The sequence below is a fragment of the Falco naumanni genome, chromosome 2 (genome assembly GCF_017639655.2).
Source record: "Falco naumanni isolate bFalNau1 chromosome 2, bFalNau1.pat, whole genome shotgun sequence".
In the NCBI taxonomy this organism is placed as follows: domain Eukaryota; kingdom Metazoa; phylum Chordata; class Aves; order Falconiformes; family Falconidae; genus Falco; species Falco naumanni.
Window position 1 is genome coordinate 46,927,820 of NC_054055.1, and position 21,419 is coordinate 46,949,238.

Consider the following 21,419-nt stretch of genomic DNA (forward strand, 5'->3'; position numbering starts at 1 on the left):
TAGCTATTACCAGCACCAAAACAATTCTAAAGGAAGAATACTCAGTCCCAGATTTGAAAAAGGAATGGCAAATAAGACCTGGAAGATGCTGGGCAAATGAGGAGAAAGCAGTCTTTTTATAGTTGATTTTTGCAGCCTTAATAATATTCTTTTGTCAGAGATTTTCTACACAACAGATATACTATTGAGGAAGGTTTACAAACAATACTTCTGTATTCATAACTTTTAGAGTTAATAATACAGGTAACTGAACTTTTAATATAGGTTTCCTGCACGTTACTTTTTTGTAAAATAATATTTAAAAATTCTGAAAGAAAAATTAAGATAGAATTTAAAAATGTCTTATTTTAATCATACAAGATCTATTAGTACATTAATACCTCCATGGCAAAGACTCGGCAAGCAGATTTCCGTAAGGCTTGTTTCATTGCTATTTCAAGTCCTTCCAGATCATGATGCTGGATTACAAATGCCAATACTGGCCACTGGAAATTTCTCTCTCCTTTGGAAAGAGAGCTGTGGGCGGAGATTAACCGAGAAAGTTCAGGAGATGGATGTCTCAGGAGGGAGGACCCCACTTCTATTCAAAAGCATAAAAATATGCATACATCAGGTTATTTGTGCATTTTAATTTTATAGCCACAGTAAAAACAAAAAGCAATGGAGCCATTTTAGAATTAATATTTTTTTTCATTTCTTCTATACGAAAAATGCATTTAAAAAAAGCACTATGGAAAAATGATGGTTCAACCGAGAAAGAAAATACCACTTTAACTTTGAAATCAAGCACAAAAGATGCATCACAAATTTCAGAACCTCAGTAATTCCTGAGCTGTTCTTAGACTAACCCTGTGCAGATTAAGAAACAGCTAATGTTTATTAAAAACCAGAAATGAAAGCCATTACATCTATTTATACATAATTATATTTGTCTACAGTTTCCAAGAACTGCAAACCCAGTGCCATATATCTTTGAATACTTTTTCCACTGCTTCTCATGTCTGTGCTCTTACCTGCATCTCCACTGTTGACTCGTCTCCTAGGGATTGCCTTTACACGGGCTGGCAAAATCGAGTGCTGTTTGTCATATTCTGATGCAACAACTGAATATGACCTTTGAAAGACTGTACGCTTTGCAAGATCTGTATCTGTTATTGGACTGGTTTCCAAACTACAAAGAAAACAGTGAAGTTACAGACTCATTAATGAATATATAGAATATACTTGAATTATACATAAATATTAAATAAAGACACATGCGTTTCATAATAATGAAAATGCTGCTACTGCATGAAACTTTGTCTTATGTAACTAATAACTGTTTAAAGGCTGAAAAAGAAGGAACATGTTTTAGAATTACACATGGTGAAAAAGCATGCAAGTGCTTTATAAACAAGTGTAATGGTGTACATGGCAAGTTCCAAGAATTTAGGTATTTTTTTAGAGACTACAAACGTTCAGATTGTGCCTGAATTGAAGTTTCAGACCAAATTTTCCCTGAGAATGCTCGTGAAAACACCTATGGAGTGAACTTTTAATTGCAAGCAAACTGAAATTTAGAACTTTACATGAAGTAAAAGTTTCTAGTATCATTAGCTTTAAAGCCAATTTTCAATTGCTATGGCTACGCCTCTGACATGTTTTACCCCTTACCTTCAGTGGACTTCTTACAGTCTGCAGAAGAATTCCCAGTTTATGCTGTCCCTATAGGCCTCAGGAGACCATGGTGTCCACAGTTTTAATAAAGGAATATAGCAATACGATGCACTCCTAAGGAGTTTTGTTACAAAAGTTCTATTTCTGAAAAGACTACATTGTAGATTGCAGTATTGCAATGAGCTGTTTTTGCTGTCAGTATAAAATATAACAGATTGAAATAAATACAGACTAAAAGCAAGTTTTCTCTTCATTACATCCTCATTGTAATATGAGGAATCACTGTTTAACATCTCAAAATACCAAGCATCTAAGTTGATTCTGGACTATTATTAAGTAACAGTAAAAGCCTTTTTTTTCCCTGGCTAAACAAAAAATTCTGTTATTGCCTGAATTAGATCACAGTAAACTTAATAAGGTAAGAAACTGGCTTAACTTGACAGAAACCATCTAGCACTCTTGGTCTTAGATAGCATTAAGCTGTCATTCAGTGACATTCTAACTTTCCACAGAAAGAAGCAGCAACACTTGCTTTGAAAAATGTAAGGCAATGAAATTCCCTCCTGTTCAAACTTCCCTTCAGAATGAAATCCTGAAAGGAGAATAATAGGCACTGCCTTTCAAAAAGGCCACTAATCTGCGCTATAGTCAGAGGCGTTAAAGAATAGAAATACAGGGGAAAAAGACCTGCTACATTTTCAAGGAGTTTGCAACAGCTGGTTGATTGGTCCTTGGACCCTTTCTTCAGTTCTGGAGATTCTTGAGAAATTGTATTTGTCTCTATGGGGAAATAAAAATTTCCCTGAGGTATACTAAGAGTCATTATCAATTACTGAAGAACATTTTTTCATATTTCTGTTGTAAAACCAAGATCTTTCTAGAGGGAAGCAACTGGTTTGCATTACAGGTAAAAGTTTCAAATCCAATTTGCAAACTTGCATTGCTAGTGGTTGAAAATATACCTGATATGCTATGATTCACTGAAGATCCTTTTCTAACTACAGCTTCATATGTTTTTGGCTTTTTTGCTAACATTCCAGAGACTGATCTGGGCTGATCTGATCCTTTAGTTACTTAACTACGGCAATGTTTTCCTCTTTTTTTTTTTTCTTTTTTTCCCCCCCCTTAATTGGTGTTATGCTAATGCTTTACTATTTGTATGTAGTACCTAGAATTACAAGGAAGTACCTTGGGGGCATAGATTTCATGTTACTCTCTGGCTCTTCAAAGACATTAGGACTTGCATCAGGAGTAACTGAGATGTACGGTGCAGGTACTGAAGTTGAGCGCAGGTATCTCATCTCATCCTGGAAAAGGTTGTCATCCTGGTACCCAACAAAATTTTCATGATGATGCCTACATCAAAATAGATTTTAAAATTAGGATTAAGAATTACAAATTCCTGAAACACACACACACACACACAAAAGTCGTTTGCCAATCTATTTAGCCAGCCAATGCTATTCATTTACCCCTCACCTAATGCATTTATGCTGGTTGTGACTTACAAGTGTTAGTGGAAAATATAATGGCATTTTCAACCAACAGGGAGAGGGGATCACCCTTTGCTATCTTTCAGTATTTTCACTAGGTATTTCCATTATGTATTTAGGTCCAAATGTCTATCCTTCATAAACATGAGACACTACAGTGAAATCTACATAGCAATACCAAGTAAACACAAATCTTCTGGTTTCCTTCCTAGTATTTTTAACTGTGAAGAGAGGGAAGTAGCACATATGTCTGCTACTAACATATTAAGTTAAATTCTTCAGGAAATTCTAGATTTTTTGGACAGAAACTAAGCTGTCGTTAAAAAATATTTAGCATCCAAAAGCTACTCAGGGTATATTTGACTCTTGGAGCAAATACAATCTAAGAAATTGAGCAAGATCATTGAAATGTAAAAGAACAAAAAAATAATTAAGAACTAGGAAAATATGTATTTTTCTATGGATGTTCTACATTTGTGTTTCTACACAAATATTTATCCAACTCCATAAATATATATGAGTGTTGAAATCAATATTCATAAACTTCCTTTAATTACCTTGCTAAAGTCTGTAGATAGAGACATGGCATTTTAATGGGAAAGTCTTCAGAAATTCCTTCTTTGAGACTGGGAAGTTGAGATTGGAATGCTTTTGCAGGGTGGTAGCAGAGGATACTGGGCTCAGCAGCACTACTCAGTGACAGTAAATACAGTGCATTGGCTTTAATCACTTGATGAGCTTCCATAGTTGGCAAGGCACGAGGAGTCTTAACTTGCATTGGTTTTCTCCTAGATTGTTTAATCTAGAGAAATTTAAAACCAGTATGTTTATACTTCATCACAGGAAAAGCTGACAATGTCAGTTATAATAAAGTTGCTTGATCCTTCCCGTTCTAAAATGTTTCTATTACTTTATATATATATATATATTTCTATTACTATTATGTATTTCTATTATTCTATTAATGACACTATCATTTTCATAACTGTGCAAACTTTTAATAAACAGCTGAAAATTTTGATGTTTTCCTTAAGACGAATTTTGTGTGCAAAAAGTTTCAACAAATTTAGTTTAAAAAGAAAGTTAAATTAGCATTGTTCTGCTTATCTTAAAACCTCAAAGTATATTTGTATACTTTAAGCAAGAATTTGAAATTGGTTGTGGAAAACCAATGTAAGAACAACACTTTTTGTACTTTTCCTATTAAAAATTGCTCAGTATTTGGCATCTGTATCCAATGATTTGGATGATTAAGATCATTAAAGAAACTACAAACATAAAGTTAAAACAGTACTCATTTCAGTTAACAAATAAAACAGAATTCAAAGTTAAGTAACATGACATGTACTTTTAAAAAATTAGGCACTACATTCAGTGCTGTGTAGTTCTATTGGGATAAAAAAATAAAATTACAAATTTGAAAGCACTACTATCTGAAGGGAAGAAATTTGGTCACAAGTAATCAACAAAGGTTCTTCTTATTATTTTAAGCCATCAATGACATAAGTGAATATTCTAAAACCTTCCAGAATTCTGAATTACCATTTTTTTTAAAATGGCCCTACCTTATTTTCAAGTTGTGAACACAGTACTATTAAACAGATAGAGAGCTAAACATGTAAGAAACAGATGCAAATACCTTCTCTCTTGCTGCTGCTTGCTTTTCACGGAGATATTTTTCTCTGCATCGATCACAAACCAAATACCAAGTGCTTCCTCCAATACCACCATCACCACAATTACCAGCCCATCCTCCACAAAAGTGCCCAATGCTATTATAACCTTGGCCACCTGCATAACGGCCACAACCTACATTGGAGAAAAAGATTTTAAAACCCCATTATATCAAAAGAAAGATTATTATTACATTATTTATTACTGTAAAAGAGGAATGGAGAGAGGGAAAGACGACACTTGTCTTCTCTTGGCCTAATTTTCTCCTTTTCCATATATCTGAAGTAACTGAAAAACAAGGTGCATGACCATGTGTCCCACTGGTATCCAAAGAATCCAAACCCGTTGTAGTTTTCCAGTTGTTATTACGAACTTGTCCAAAGCATCGACAGATCCCTAATTCAGACAGCTGAGTGATGGTAAGGTCAGTACTGTATGTTAGCCAACATTATTTATGATTTAACAAACATAAAAACCCTACCCCCTGTCTAAGAAAGCTTAAAAGGAAACAAAGTGCATTCCTTTGCCAATTACTGTTTCTTGGAAAGATTCAAGGCACCGATAATTGCTGAATAATAAGGCTCCTTAATTTTGCTTTAACTTTGCATACAGTGCTAAAATAAGCACATACATCAGCCTGAACTTCTCTTAACTGCCAAAATAATTAGTGATATTTACAAGCTAGAAAAGACAGAAGTATTTTTGTCTTTAATAAGGCTACTTTTTACTAGCTAAATTGTAGAAAATTATTCAGAAGGGATTAGCTAACAAAAGTACAACTTACGTACCTTTTGAGCTCAGTTGACTAGCTAAGGTAATGCTTAGCTAGCACTGATTTACCTTGTTTTCCTAAAATAAACTAACTCCTGAAAAAAATTCAGACACCCATATAAAGAGACAAAATAGCAGACTCAGGTTGTATTTTGCAAGTACATATTGACTAGAGACTTGAACTGGATTGTATGGTTTCTTTTAAAAGATACATTTTAAACCAAAAAAAATAAGTCACTGATACCCAGTGCTGACACAGTGGATACATGAAAGTTTTCTACTATTCACAGTAGAATACTAATAGAAAACTTTTGGCAACATTGAAACTCAAATTAACCAATCTCATATTTTTTATTTTATTTCCAGTTTTCTCAGCACACTTTCCAGTCATAAAGCGTAACAAATGGCATGTTTCTGAAGGTCTACTGTAAAGTCAGCTCATTATTTTGGCCTTCTTTCAAACAACTTTATTGAGCATCTCTGAAAGCCTAGACCGTAAGTACCTAAAATTACGTACAAAACCATGTAATTTATAAGTTAGCATGTATAAGTTTTGATTTATCTTACATACTGAACCGTGTTAAAATGTTAGACAAGACAGCCTGACACACTTTCATAACAATAATTAGTACCAAAACGTGTGTGTGCAATATATTTTACAGATAGACATGGGAATTATGTAAGTAAATATGTAATCTTACCTGGATGAGCTTGTCTCATGTGGTAAGTCACTGGATATGGATGGGATTCTCCACACAACTCACAGATGGTATCTTTTTCAGGTCCTCCCACTGCAAGCTGGGCCATCTCACCGAAAAGATTTCCCCTTGGCCTAGTTTCAACCTTTTCTTTTTTCTTTTTCTCTTTTTTGGTTTTCTTGTTATCTTTGTCACTTTCCTTCTTCTTTAACACTGCACAAGAACCAGGACTTGGAAAAATCATGTTTTGGGAAGCTGCTTTAATAGTAGCTAAAGAAATATCTTCCCAAAAAGCTACCAAGTGCTGCAGTGTTAATGGAAGAGGAGACTTGGATTTCGTTGTGTGATGACTTGACGTTTCAAAGGAGGTAGTTTCAGTTTTTCCATCCTCACACTTTTCATGCAGAGGTGGTTCTTTTAACATTGAGAGGACTTTGTTTTTATTTATGCTACCCATTTTAGATATATCTGGTCCATGAGGTGAGATGTTGAACATGTTAAGAGCAGATGATATTTCCAACGAATGTCTATTTTTCAACTTGTTTTCTTTTTCCTCTGCAGGTTGTTGAGTAAGACTGCTTCGTATTGGTGCGTGCTCTTTGGACAGTTCTGGATTGAACTTCAAAAAAGATGAACAAGCCATAGCATCATGAACTATTCCTTCATGCCAGAGAAACGCAGCAAATACAGCTCTAGCACATTCTGCAACGGAAGGTGACATTGCTTGCTTGGCAGGCTCTACGGGCTTGGAGCCATCGCCTTTGAAAAGAAAGCTGGATTTTTCCTTTTTGGGTCTTGTGTGCCTACCAGCACATTTACGGCTCACTTTCGGAGATGCTCTCATGTCTTGCTCATCTTTCAGCGGTGCTTTTCCTATGCTGAAATGAACTTTATTAGAACCATCATCCAGACTTCTGAATTCTGTGTTGTCTTCACAGGTGCTATCTGTAATGCTGTTAGTCTTTAAAGTACTTGAAGTACATACTTCAACTACCTCACTGTGAAGATTTTCTTGTACCACATGAGGGGAAGGAGCTCTATTTTCAGTTTCTGTAACAGGTTTTCCATCTTTTGCAATGATTTTTGGTTTGGGTGAAGTGGACCTCCCCCTTAAGGGTTCTGTTAGTGGTACTTTCTTTTTACGAAGGGTGTCTGGATCTAATGTGTAAGAATCTGATTTGGAGCGTTCTCGAGGAGGATCAAGCTTTGTTTTTACAGGGGAAGGAGCTTTCTGAGGTAGAGTTTTGTCATGGGGTGATGAGGATCGTGGAGAACTAGCACCAGATCTAACAGCTGTAAGTGTCTTTGTCTTTGGAGAAGATGACCGGTTTCCTGGCCCTGGTGATTCAGCTCTCAGACCAGTAGTTGTTCTTCCATCAGTTTTTAGTGTTTGCAAAGTGTTATGATTTGGAGACAAAGATCTGCTGTGAGAGTCTGACCGCAATTTTGCAGCATCTGATTTCAGCATAAGAGACTCACTGGCAGACAAGCCTTCTGTATTCCTAGGTTTCTTCTGGTCAGCAGCAGCTCTATTCATTCGCACATCGAGCTTGGGTGACCTGCTGTCAGCTCTGTGTTTTGATGACATGTCTGATTTTCCTGCTGGAGAAATCGGTCTAGCAGCTCCTGTGAAATTCATTCGGTCACCTGTTTAGTGTATTTTATAATTAAATTACTATATTTTGACAGTGATACCTTTAATAGTACAAAACAAAGATTAAAGACCCGAACACAAGACAAAAATCAAACACATGCTTCTGTTCACATCAAAATGAATGGAAATATAATGGGATTTTTTTCCCCCTAGATTATTTTCAACACATTTCTTCTCCCAAAGATACATACAAACAAGTGTTAGGAAATATTCACAGAGAAAACACTACTGTGGCGGTACCAAAAGGCACAGTTAACTATTTCCACAAAACACTAGTAAAGGAAGCACAATTTACATCCTTGGGCAAAATGCCAGGAGTTAACTAAGTTTACCACAGTTGCAACAGAAACGAGGGATTACTTATTTATTATCTCTATGTGTGTCAGTCTGAGTGCAAAAAAAGACTTGCAGAAAGATCAAGCCTGTTACCAGACCTATTTTCATTAATGCTCAACAGTCAGGAAACGTAGGAAGTAAATACAGCTATAAGACAAATTGGGTAAGAGGCTTACAAACATGCTTAAAATGATTCATGTTAATATTCTGAGGTATCTACCTTTTTAAAACCACAGGCTGTCAATGTTCTCCTACCAGAACAAAACCTACTAAAAAAAATTCCACCTTTTTCAGTCAATAAGACCAGAGTTGATGATTTAGCTATGATGTCCTTTTATTTTGATGCACTAATTTATTGTTCCTGTGCACAGTGACTTTGTACATATATTAATCTACAGAACTATAAAAACTATGGGTAGTTTAATATAAATGCATACAAAACAAGTATATGCAAATAAGTAGCTTATTAAAGCGATCTGATCCTAACAATTCTGTGAACACTCATTCTCTCTTGAAGAATTCTATTTTGAAAAATAAGATAAGCAATGCAGCAGTTGTTGCAAATTAAATATAACTCTCTCCACAAAGCATTGCAAAGCACTGCAAAGTCTTGAACGTATTAGTTACGTCCTGATATGAATGGGTGTTCATTAGTGAAACATGGTAGAGTTTCTCTAGTAAAGCTTGTAGAATTAGGTCACAGTACTTTGGATTATTTTACTTTTCTAGATACGAAAAGGTTATTTTTACTATCTGGGCACATTTTTTGGGAAACACCTATTTGTTAAAAAATAAGGTTTAGGTTAATCAAAGAATATCTTCAAATTTGGACCTTGATGTCTAATGGGAACAGAGAGGACAGGCAGTCATCTTTTATTCAAGACCTTCTGTATTTACTTAGAAGGTAAGAAATCTGTGTTTACTTCCTCCTGCATGATGGGATCTGAACCAATTTCTTCCAGTTCTCAATCATAAAGCCTTATCCCTATGCTAGAAAATATATACAAGCAGTTTTTCCTACTGTTACCTCTCACAACACACACACACACACACACAAATAAAAAATTAAGCAAAGTCTAGCAACCCAGATGCTTCTTCAGGTTACAAACAATTCTTATTATTTTGCGACCTCCATATTTAAGTAGCTTATAATAAAACAAACAGGAAAAAGTGAAGGGTACCTATATCAGAATATTTAACAAGCTTGAAGTTTAGGGTACTCTCCTGGCTTCCCAGGACATAAAACATGGTAGGAGTTCATACCTCTCCAGGCAGAGAAGAAATATTTTGTCTTTATTCCGGAACAATATGCCAAATGTAAACAGCAGAATATAATGAGAACATCTCAAACATCATTATAGTAAATTCTGACAGTCTAATCTGTCTTTATTTTTTCTTGTAAGTTCTATAGTAATTTTTTGGGGGGGGAAGAGTGGGGGAAGAGGAAAGTTAAGAAATAGCATGGTAATCATGGTTTATAAAACGATTGTTCTTGCTGAAAGAAAAAACCAAATATTTTCTTAAATATCAGACCAAGCATTTTGCTCATGCCCGCTCAGTTATTCACCAGTTCTACTGATGATCTATTTTGAGATCTCTAATTTGTGATATATGAATTCAGAAATGTAAATCATAATTACTTTATACACGCTTTTCCCAGAAACAAATAAAAAGATGAATTTAAGGTCTGCCAGATGAGAAAATGCTCTAGATAGAACCTTTTACAGAATTACTCATAAAGGAAAAAAAAGCAAAAAGACAACAATAGTCTGCTTAGAGGACAGAAGATGCTGCAAGCCGTTCAGCAATGTATCAAATTCAAGTATATGCATGAATATCAAACAGGAAAACATTCTAGGACAAAACTGCTTATGAAAGGCATGGCTTAACAGTAGCTTCCAGCAATAAAAGATATTTTATGTTTTTTAAAAACAAAGGTTTGGATTTGTACATATACAGGTAAACAATCCTAATTAGCATTCTAGACTATATCAGCACAAAAACATTTCCCCAAAATTAAAAACTGCATAATCATATAGCAAACTGCTTTATTTTTAAAACCACCCCCCCCCCTGCATTTTTTCTCCTTTCTTCTATATTTCATTTGCCTAGTGGTTGAAAACAAGGGTTATGAGATTAGATTAAGTCACCTTTGTCTTTACGAAGCAGAAAGAGATAGCTAGATCGCATACCACGAAGTTGCTGCAACTCAGGAAGGCAACACTGAATTGGCTATATTAAGCTCCCAACAAATACCAAACTTGAATGTTTAATTTCAAAACATTATTTTATTAAGCGAATGAAATGAAAATGAATGGAAGGAGGAAAAAAAGCCCCCCCCCACATTTTGAATGTAAAAATCTGAATAACCTTGCTATGTTGGCATGCATACCCACCCTTCAGTTTGTGAGAGAGAGATGAAATAGCAGAGGCAGGCCCAGCTACATCACTAGTTTTGTAAATACGCTCACGAGAAGCAAGGCAGCAGGATGGAGTTTCTACAGTGGAAAACAGTTGCACAGAAGCAGCACAGATTCAATGGAAAAAGCAGCAGAAATAAAAACAAGCATTTCAAATGATAGGTTATCTCCTTTGTTAAGTATTCTGAATTAATTGTTTAGACTCCTACATTAGTTTTAAATGAGAAAGTTACTTCCAAATGTTTTCCCTGATCTAAATTTTAAAAGAATAAAAAAGTTCTGTGATTTCAGTATTAGTTTCTAGGATCTAAGAATGTAATATGTGTAGACTAGCCAATGAGATTTATGGTATAAACCTCAGCAGTATTTAGTTTTGAACTGAAATGTTCAAATGTTAACTTTTAATCTGTAAATTCAGAGATGAATTATTTAAACCTGCAATATGGTCTTCTAGATGACCAATTTTCACGTTCTTTTGACAAAAATAGAGAACATCTAGATGTTTGTGTTGGAAAGTCTCACTGATCACTGGAAAGAATGAAGAAAAATGTATTAAACACATCAAAACATCTATTTTCAAATCTGAATGCAACTCAACAATGAAATGTTTCAAAAAACTTATATATGTAATGTGAACTGTAGTTTCTCAATATTATCAAGAGACATAACCAGCAGTAGAAGAGTTTCTATCAAACAGTATAGACATGAAAACAAATGTGTATCAACCCTTCAACAAAATTTTGCCTTAAGAAAAAAACCACAAGAAGTTAAATTCTGATGTAATCCAAGATAATTTCAGTAGAGTCTAATGAGATAAAATCTGTTAGAGGTACAGCTCCAAATGAAACTTGGAGTGATGTAACAGCAGAGACTTTAAGTTTCAAATCTATCATTTTACTTTCCTGTAATGTTGTTTTTACTTCTAATTCAATTTCCTATTCCTTCCTTTGGAAGAAAACCCAAACAAACCTCAAATTAGTACTGCATTAACAATTTAAAAGAGAATTTTTATGTTGGAAGATACTCTGTTTTAGAGAGATGCTTTCACACAAATGGGATAAGGTAAGTGTATGGAAAATAAGTCATTTCAATTCCTACATTTTTTAAGACATCTTTTTGTCTGGTACTACGTTTACTAACTTGTAGACATAAATGTACTAAACCGCCAATCTTATGCAATGACCTGCAGTTCTATAGACTGTACAATGAAAAGGCGTTCACATGTTTGAATTAATTCTTGAAAACAAGAAAATAAGCTATTATTTTCTCAATCCAGTATTAGCATAGATTTAAGAACAGTATTACCTACTCTGATGCCTACAAATGTGGAGATCCAATACTAACTATACAGCTTCTGAGTAACAGGATGTCACTTCACTGATTTTCAAAGGTAAAATGCAGAAAGACATGTCAGGAGCACAAAGTAGCAGTAGAGGCAATACTAAAAATGTCAATTTGATACACTAGCATTCCACTCTATGAATAATTAATTAAAATATTTTCTAAGCTTACTTTCATGAATGCATGTTTACACTTCATTCTTTCATTCTATGTCTAAGAATACTTATATTTTATAATGTTGTAATATAGTTTATGTTGAACAATTTACTACTACTCAATCGTTCCAAGGGGACTGTGGGTCGAAGAGAATACGTTTCCCACATAATCTCCTTGCTGCCTTGGAAAACAATGTATGTCTATCCAGGATAACTGGTCAGCCACAGGGACCAGCTTTTTTGTCAGGATTCCTTCTCTTTGAATCACCCTCAAAGGCTACAAAGATCTGAAATACAAGGTAGGCAAGGTCTGTCTCACATAACATTCGAATGTGACAGCGTATCTTTAGTCACACTCTTTCCTTCAATGTGGAAATAGCTCCAGCTTGAAAAGCTACACAATATGGAGACATAAGAAGTGGTTCAATTCCTATGGCAGGATGTAGTCTTCTAACAGCTATGCCTGCTTCCTCTGTGGAAACCCTGGTAAACCGATCCAGGAGGCATGACATGGCACCAACTGGTCCACATCAGTCTTTTTTAAACAAACTCTACAACAAACTGGTAAAATGTCTCTGGAGAGTGGAGGTAAGTTGACGTTTCTTCTGAAATGCCACTGCTTTTTTGCATGATGCTGAAGGAAATCACTGCCCTGCTTTTGCCCCTTCACCTAAGCAATGGATGACTCTTCAAAAATTTAGCTCCCTGTTACTGACGTGGAAGCTATGATATGGCTGTTAGCCGAATTTCCTGAAGCACTGCAATCAATGTATCTTTTTTCACATCCTGAAAATGCCAAATGTCATAGTGACAGTTGGACAAGGACTCTTTCTTTTTTCATGAGTAAAAGAATATACTGAAGTCAACAAATGTTTGAATATTAAATATAAAAAAGGGAGAAAAGTACTAGGTACTGTTATAGGAGGGGAATGAGTCAGCGAATGGAAGTAAAAGCTGGAACACAGTATCATTAGAAAAATATTAGCAATGTACTTGACCAAAAGGTAGCGTTTGGAGCACTAACACTTGAGCCACTAAGTTTATTAACTGAAAAAAGCATTCCTGTGCTAGAAAGGTGAATAAAAATGAATCTATAATCTTATAATCTGTAACTATGATTTTTGAAGATATGATAAACTGAATTTATTTCTTAAATAAAGCTTGACACTACTTGTGCTCTACCTCCAAACTTTACCATACCAGTCCCCCAGGGATGGCTTTAGATTGATCTAGACAAATGTATGCTTCATATATCTCTTTGATTAACAAATCTGTAAAGCCTAGGGTATGAAACTGTTTAACTTATTAGCTCAAGTTTTCAGGAACAAAGCTTTGGCAGTACTCAGCATCTGAAAAAGCAGTTAAACCAAACTCTCTGGCTGCTTCACATGAAAATTAAGTCATTTCAGCATGATACAGAAAAGATCAGTGTGCTTGGCTCATTTTACTCAAACACTACCAAGACGAGTTATGTGCTCCATATGTGTGCTGGTCTTTTGCATCCCCTCTACAGTTTAGGAAACATGGATAGAAGCACTGCAGGCAAAGCCAGTGGTTCTAAGTGCATTGTAACTAGCACCTAGAAAGGAAGAGACCAAAACCAAAAAGGAAGTGCTAGCACAGCACTGAAGGGATGTATCAAGAAACTCCTAACATGAATGGTAGGGGTTGATCAGATACGGTGGGACCACATGCCGGACTGGCGAGGAAGCTGCCTGTCAGGACACTGTGAAGGTATGGAGCAGCAGCCCACCACTGCAGCTTCTGCTGGACTGAGATGAGTCAGGAAGCAGTAGCCGTGCTGCGCAGCGGCTCAGTGAGCTGCCAGGGCTGCCGTGGAAGAGGAAGAATGTGACAGATGAGGCAGGGTCCACAGCCTCTTCAGCCTATAAATCCACTCCTCATTTGCAGTAACAACTCAGATGTGAGGAGACATGGCATAAAGGTCTAACACTGGTGACCGCAAGGTCTCACATTTCCTTCCCCAAGTTGAGAGTTCAACAGCCAATTGAAATTCTGATAATTGATGCTGGACAGCATGGCAAAACCCTATTTCCCTGACTTGTCGCCTCTGAGGAGTTTTATGACCCCATACACACTGCTGAAGGAAACAAGATCTTCCTTGACCCTCTAGGCCTCCACACTTCACCTATAGCCAGATTTCCGGAAGGAATCTGAGTCACTGGTGTTCTTCACAAAGTCCAGAGCCAAATCAATCCAGTAACCACTAATAATCTTGCAGCTATGGGAGGTTGCAGTCCTGAGCAAATTGTTACTGATGATTTTGCAAACTTCTCAGAAGCTGGCATAGACAGGCTGGAGCAATTACAGATTGATTTGTTGAAATAATCAAAGAAGAAATATATATAAACTTGTGCTCTTTCTGGAAAAAAAACCCTTGCTAAGATTCCAGGTCAATACAGCTGTTCCTGAACTCCAGTTAGGTTATGCCATATCTTCTAGTTTCTTTGACTTTTAGCTGCATAAAGAACTGACAAGGAATTAAAACACATCACAAGAGCATCTTAAGCTTGTTTGTTTTTTTCCCTTGTGTGACCATGTGTGAAAATTAGCAAAGGAATGAAGCAGAACAGAACAAGCAGCCCTTCATGGAGTTCTACCAAATAACACAAAACTGAATAACACAGTTCCTCTCTCTTTATAATAATCCTTCTATAAAAAATTCTTTGACAAAACACACAAGACTCTTGTTAGTTTACCTGTTTATGATGTGAAAAGAAAAACAGAGACATTACTTATTATTTCATGCACTGTATCTGAGGAAGTGGTTGTCCAAAACCGTAGTATTTCCACAAAAAAAATAACCAGACACTGTACGGGAAGATAAAAGGTTGTGACAAGCCCTTGACCTCTTCCTTAAATGTATTGGGAAACCAAACCAAACCCCAAGCACAGAAACCATTCTTCAGAAAGAACAGCAAGCTACAAACTCTTCTAAAGGAAAACTACAAACGGTCACTGGCACAGAGTATGTTTTATACTCAGACCAACATTTTTCTTTCTACTGTAAAAATCTGAATTAAGGAAATAATTCTAGAGGACATTCAAATGATCCTAACTTTCCTCACAATCATGCTTACAAATAAAATTTCTCCTCAGGAGGAAAGGTATCTGTCCTTAGGAAGAACAGAAAATTTAAGTGGTAGGCTAAACTATGCAGGCAGACTTTCAGTCAAGACCAGTATTTGGTATATAACTTCTGAGGCCATGGTAATCTAGGCTGGCACAACTTCTTTCAACTATTAGACTATCATTAGTCCCTTTAATATAGCAGTTATTGACTATAAACATTTATTTTAATATTTAGATCTAACTTCAAGAAGCACTTAAGGACAGAACACAATTTGAAACTAAAAGTAAACTTGCCTAGGGCAAAAAATCCAAGTGACTTCACACAAAGCCTTGGGATATGTTGTTTAAAATGTTTAACTTTGAATTACATGTTTGATAACAGAAGGCTATGAAGTTCTTTGGAAATAACAAATGAAAATCGCACACTTAAAAAGCATTTCTGTTACAGTTCTATTATAGCTGCATCAGTATTGAACACATTAAAAGTCACACAGCAGAATCTGACCCAAATAAAACTTTTCTGTCTAAATAATTTTATTGCATACATGCTCGCTATTCTAATTATTATTATATTGCAAAGTCATCCATTACTTTCTAATATTTAAAGTTTCAAGAAACACAGTAATAATAGAATAACTGCTTAAAATAAAATGTTTAATCTAAAGTCATATATCCTTCCTAATTTCCTTGACTATTAAATGAGAAAGTATGTGAATATAGTCTTACAGGCCTCCCTGACAATATTTGGAATTTGGATGAACTTGTAAATGGAGAATTAACAAATTTGCAAAAAACTAAGGAAGTTCAAACAGGAAACTTTCCTCCATATTATTCTTAAACTTTGGCAGTGAAAACAAAAATCTTATTATTTCTATCCTTTATGCATAATTTGTATTATCTGCATCAAATCCTGTATTAGATAATAAACAATTTGGAAGAAAGTCCTTGTATCAAACCACAGTTAGTGCAACAGTTCTGGCTGATGATTTTTGCCCTGCTGGAAGGCCAAAAAAACATATTGTTTGAGATCTTGTACTAAGCTAAGATCCCAAATGAGACACAAACTTGAAAAATTTTCCTAGTTTCATTATTACTTTATTTGGTAGACTACCCATGCCCCCACTATCTGACAAAAAAGGCTTGCTATTAAATCAGGGATATATATCAGGTTTGTGTTATAAAACACAAACCATGGATGCAGCTTACTGAATACAGTTATCTATATCCATTGGATAGGCAAATCCATTGAGCAACATCTTCCTGGGCAGCCAACAAAAAATGCTGACAGCTTTTCTTTTCATACAATATACGTCTAAACACTATAAGACAAATAATCTGAAATTTGAAATAAAACAATTAGCGTTATTTTTGATGCAAAATTGGATAAGAAACTGACTTTACTGCTCTGAACAAGAGGAGAAAACTGAAAGCGATGGGAAAGAATATACAATTGACAAGTTCTCACTGACAGTCCACTGATACCACTGGCAATCACCTCTCTTCTGAGTAGGTTTTAGAATATTCTGCATTCAGGGTGTTGTTTTAAATCCAGCATAAGTACAGAAGATCACTGTCAGAATATTTCTGATAGTCTTTACAAAAGTGAATTAGAGATTTTAATCTAGTTCTCACATGAAGCATTGCAATGTCACGTCAATAAGCTGAGCTGGATAGATCCAGGACTGCACAGACATAGAGGCTGAACTGACTGACAGGGTCTCAACAAGAAAGAACTGAGGCACTTCTGAAGGACAGTATGGGAGGCAAAAGAAAACTATTCCTGTGACCCATGCCATACCTGTTCTGTATATAAGGAAGAATTTACTGCAATATCTGCTATCCATCATAAATACTGAGCTTTGATTTCTCACTAGTGAAAAACCAAACAGTTTCCTGTCCTCCCATCAGTAACCAGGTTAACTGCTATTCACCTCAAGGTGCAAACATTCACATCCATGCCAAACCTATGAGTACCCAACAAAACACTGGTACCAAAGCCTTTCTTATGAGCAGTGCCAAGTTGTTCCCACCTTCCAGCCACATCCCTGAAGTTAGGAGAGATGAACCAGGAATTTAGGAGGTCAGAAATTGTAATGCCTATGAATTTACTGCAGTCTATTTTTGATATTAAAAGAATTATCAACATTTTGTACCATACAAAATATTTATCTTAATTATAAACCTAGAGTTGCACACAGTATTGGAAATGCACTTTAATAACTTCTCTACACTGCAGAACACATACAAAAGCAAAATATTTTCAATATAGCAATTAAAGTTAAACAAGTATACTTCTTGAGGACCATTATCTCACATGCTTCTGAATCATGGAAAACTTAAAAAAAACAAAACCAGTGAGGTGCACTGAGGGATGATTAGTAGCTGGTAAGCAACTGAGAACAGCAATGTTGAAGCTGGAAAAATGGACTGATGAGGCAGGTAAGGCTGACAAACTTACTCTGAAGCTGTGGCTGAGGCTGCTGGAAGGAAAGGGGCTGTCCGAACACAAATGGACTGTGGACTAGGGAAGAGGGAGGTTTTGCAGCTTGATCAAAGATGGAAGGAGCTGGGAGATTTGGCCGTGACTGAATGGAATTCAGTATGGCACTCAGTTGGTCACCTGTAGTGGGCAAAACAGTCAAAACTACAACCTGTCATTCTCCAGAAAGGCAGAGTAAAATGGTGCTCAAAGTTTAAATGGTGGTAACAGAAAAAGGTCATAGATCTTATTTAGCCACATACAACCCTGGTTGTGGCTAAACATAAAAATCTCACTGCATGCATGGCAATAAAATCACTAAAAAGTACAAGCAGGGTTTTTAAGGATCATGGATATTTTACTGCAATTGTTTAAAACATTTCAAAACAGAGATTTATATTCGCCTTGCTAAAAAATGAAGAGCAGCCAAAGAAAACAGAAATCCCTAGCATTTACAATAATCCACACATGCAACAGAACATGCAAAAAAAGACTAGAAAAACTGATGAGAAGGGAAAGATAACATGTAATTAGGCTTTGGCAAGTGTATTTCTGTGCCAAGGCTTTGGTAAATATTTGCTCGTTTTTGCAAATACCTTCAAAAATATTCTGTCATGCTGTTTTTAAAGATCAGATTTAAGTTAATTTTTTTTTAAGATAAGTACCACTTTGGAACTGGAACTGGTTTTCTGAAGAACTACATTCATTTGTTGTGAGGCAAACGAAGGCCTTCAAAAAACTAGCAAGTTAAAAATAATTTTAATTTCTCAATGCCAATTCTCAAAAAATTCTGTGTGAGCATTAGAAATACATGAAGCCTACAGGAAGAAGGCAGTTTATCACACCATGTCATAATTTGAAGTATACTTAGTAATATCAGCTGGGAGACACAAAGAGTTTGAGTCTCAGATTTGAGCCATCACCACACAAATCCTACAGCAACACTTTATTCTGCAAATTCATATCATTGACAGCGTTCTAGAAACCCTAGTAAAAAAATCAGAAACTAATATGGTATTTACAACTCACTGAATTTACAACATTTTTGGATCATTATAAATCGTCTTTTCATGGAATTAGAGAAAGACTAGTGGGTGTATGGAACCCTGTATTACCTAAGAATTCTAAAATTAAAATTTGCACCTATTTTCTTGATATTGTGATTTCAAAATTCAGAAAACAAAAATACCTAAAACCACCTGGAACACCTTTCTAAATAATCATCTACACATTATCAAAAAGACCAATTTTATTCCACTGTTTTGGAAGTAGTATAACTACAAAATACTAGAATCAGTACTTGGACAGCAATCATTCCTACCTTAATAACCCAGAAGTGATTGACATGTTTGACAACAACTATTATTCTCAAATATGACAGGCCTATTTCCTAAACCAAATAATTATTTTAAATGGAAGAACATCCGAGAAGAGGTTGAAAGTCATCTGCCCACAATAATTAAATATGGAGGTGGGTAGGGTTACTCATGAGGAATATTAAAGACTTGCCTGCAATGCAGACAGCTGGAATAGAGAAGACATAGCTAAATCAAACAGAAGGATTGTGGGAGTTATGTCTTCTTCCTCACAGGTCATACCGTAAACACAGACCTATTACATAGGGATCTTTATATTTGACCAGCAGTTTGAAACATTCATATACAGTGACTGAATTTTCATTGAAGCTAGTGCATCTCTACAGAATTTCTTTTAACAAACAAGCACCTCCAAAAGAACTGCTTCATTCAGAAATTTCCCTAAGAGATCATGGTTATGCCTTCAGTTTTTTATTTTCCACAAAACTCAATGTTTCTTAGACCTGAGAATGCAAAAAGACTACATATGAAGTAACGATACAGCTGAAGAATTCTGTTTTGGGAAAGTAATATCATTATTATTTCAGTATAGTTGCCAACAACTCTACTCTTGGGCAGTTCTGAAGGAATTACAGTACACACAAGGAATAAAGTCAGCTAGATGAGCTGCTCGCTCACACTAAACATCACAGTTTGAGGGTATTGTCAAGACAATAATGGATATAAAATGATACAGAATTCAATGCCAGGACTAGCTTCCAAACTTTCTGTAACTGCAATATCCAAAATAACACCTCAGAAAATATTTAAGATAGAATACAGTAAAAAGAATCACAATATCTTCGAAAAATTAGAAGGCTTGTTAATATAGCATACTGAACTCCAAGATTTTATCTTTGGACAACACAGGAAAAAAATAATTCCTTTCCTAATATGCTTCTGCAGAAAAAATAATAGATAATACTTTTGCACTATTACACAGTTGACAAGAGACAAGCTTTAATACTGCCTCAGACACCAAACATCTTAAACACTTCCACTTTTGTAATTCAACCATTACTTTGAAATGAGTATGACTAAACTGGGAAAAACAGTTCTGTATAAAAGGCCCTATTAAAACAAAAGGAAAACACTTCAACTTTTCCAGCCTTTGTCCAAAAAAAGGGTTTCCCGTAGCAACGCACGGACAAGTATGAACTGCTTCTTTCTGCAGTAAAACACTATGAAATGACATAAAACTATTTCATGTTATGAAATAACAGAGTAGAACATTTAGGAATATTTTTTTCCCCCATGTCTTCTCCTGTAAAACAAGATATTTTATTTAGGAGACCACTAAGAATATATGCTGGTGTCAAAAAACACACAGCACACCTTAGACCCATGTTTATAGTGACATGGACACAGTATAGTGATGTCAGAGCAGAATCACAGAGCTCCTTGTTTCAGTAATATTTCTCAAGGACATCTGCCTCAGCAAAAGTCCCTTCTTTATTATTAAATCTTCTAGATCTATTCAGCCCAGTTTGAGTTTATTGTGATGGCTTATATATATTTACATCTGGCCAATGAAATAAACCATGGTTGTAAGAAACAATTATTATGTCAGTAAAATTAAAAAGATTTTATTTATTTCCCAGCATTTGTAACTGGTATCTATGTGATTTAAAGGTAACTTCAGTTTTACAACTTATAAATCTCAAATGGTATCTTTTATCTTGTTATTCCATTGAAGGCACTTTAAAAATGTCAAGATAGGTCAGAAGTGTTTACAAATGTTTCTGATAATTTTGAAGCACATGCTTTCTAAATCCAGTAATTTTCATACCTTATTTTACAAGTACGTATTTTTCATTCCTGCATTATAATTTTGTGCCTACCACTATAGAAAGCCTCAGCTGTAATTTACAAAACTGTAATGATCCTTTTTATACAGTGTACTTAGACTGAGTGAAATTAAAGTTATAACATTAACTACATGTAAAACACCTTGCAATTCATTGCACTACTGCTTATACCTTTTGGAGAACGTCTGATGGTGCCTGAAAGAGTAGGAAATGAGTAATAAAAATTTAAGCAAAGTTAAGAAAAATATCAGTTTCTAAAAACATACCTTTGTTATTTCCAAGGCCATAATCAAACCCTTGTCCGTTACTACAGCTTGTCCCCTTACTGAAAGCTTGTATTGAAAAAGGACTTGGAGGAGGAGTCTGAACGTTTTGATCTAGAAGGACTTGCTCTGTAAAAAAGACACATCACTTCAGAATTAGACCACCTCAGTAACCAATTTACATTGGAAAGATGAGTCACACGGCAAAAGAACGATATTCTTT

At 35.4% G+C, this 21,419-nt stretch overlaps 1 protein-coding gene across 20 annotated transcripts in view; it reads right to left on the reverse strand.

Moving 5' to 3' along the window:
* MYCBP2 (MYC binding protein 2) overlaps positions 1 to 21,419 on the reverse strand; it is a 200,832-nt gene that overhangs the window by 30,726 nt on the left and 148,687 nt on the right. For 12 of the 20 annotated variants that reach the window (XM_040584251.1, XM_040584243.1, XM_040584262.1 and 9 more), the window contains 8 exons: positions 21,200 to 21,325; positions 17,750 to 17,935; positions 6,296 to 7,939; positions 4,789 to 4,958; positions 3,707 to 3,951; positions 2,845 to 3,012; positions 1,014 to 1,171; positions 381 to 580 (listed from right to left, as the gene is read on the reverse strand). In XM_040584251.1, coding sequence (XP_040440185.1) covers positions 381 to 580; positions 1,014 to 1,171; positions 2,845 to 3,012; positions 3,707 to 3,951; positions 4,789 to 4,958; positions 6,296 to 7,939; positions 17,750 to 17,935; positions 21,200 to 21,325 — 2,897 coding nt within the window. The remainder of the gene's footprint in view (positions 1 to 380; positions 581 to 1,013; positions 1,172 to 2,844; positions 3,013 to 3,706; positions 3,952 to 4,788; positions 4,959 to 6,295; positions 7,940 to 17,749; positions 17,936 to 21,199; positions 21,326 to 21,419) is intronic. The other 8 variants (XM_040584263.1, XM_040584248.1, XM_040584250.1 and 5 more) reach the window with 4 other exon arrangements.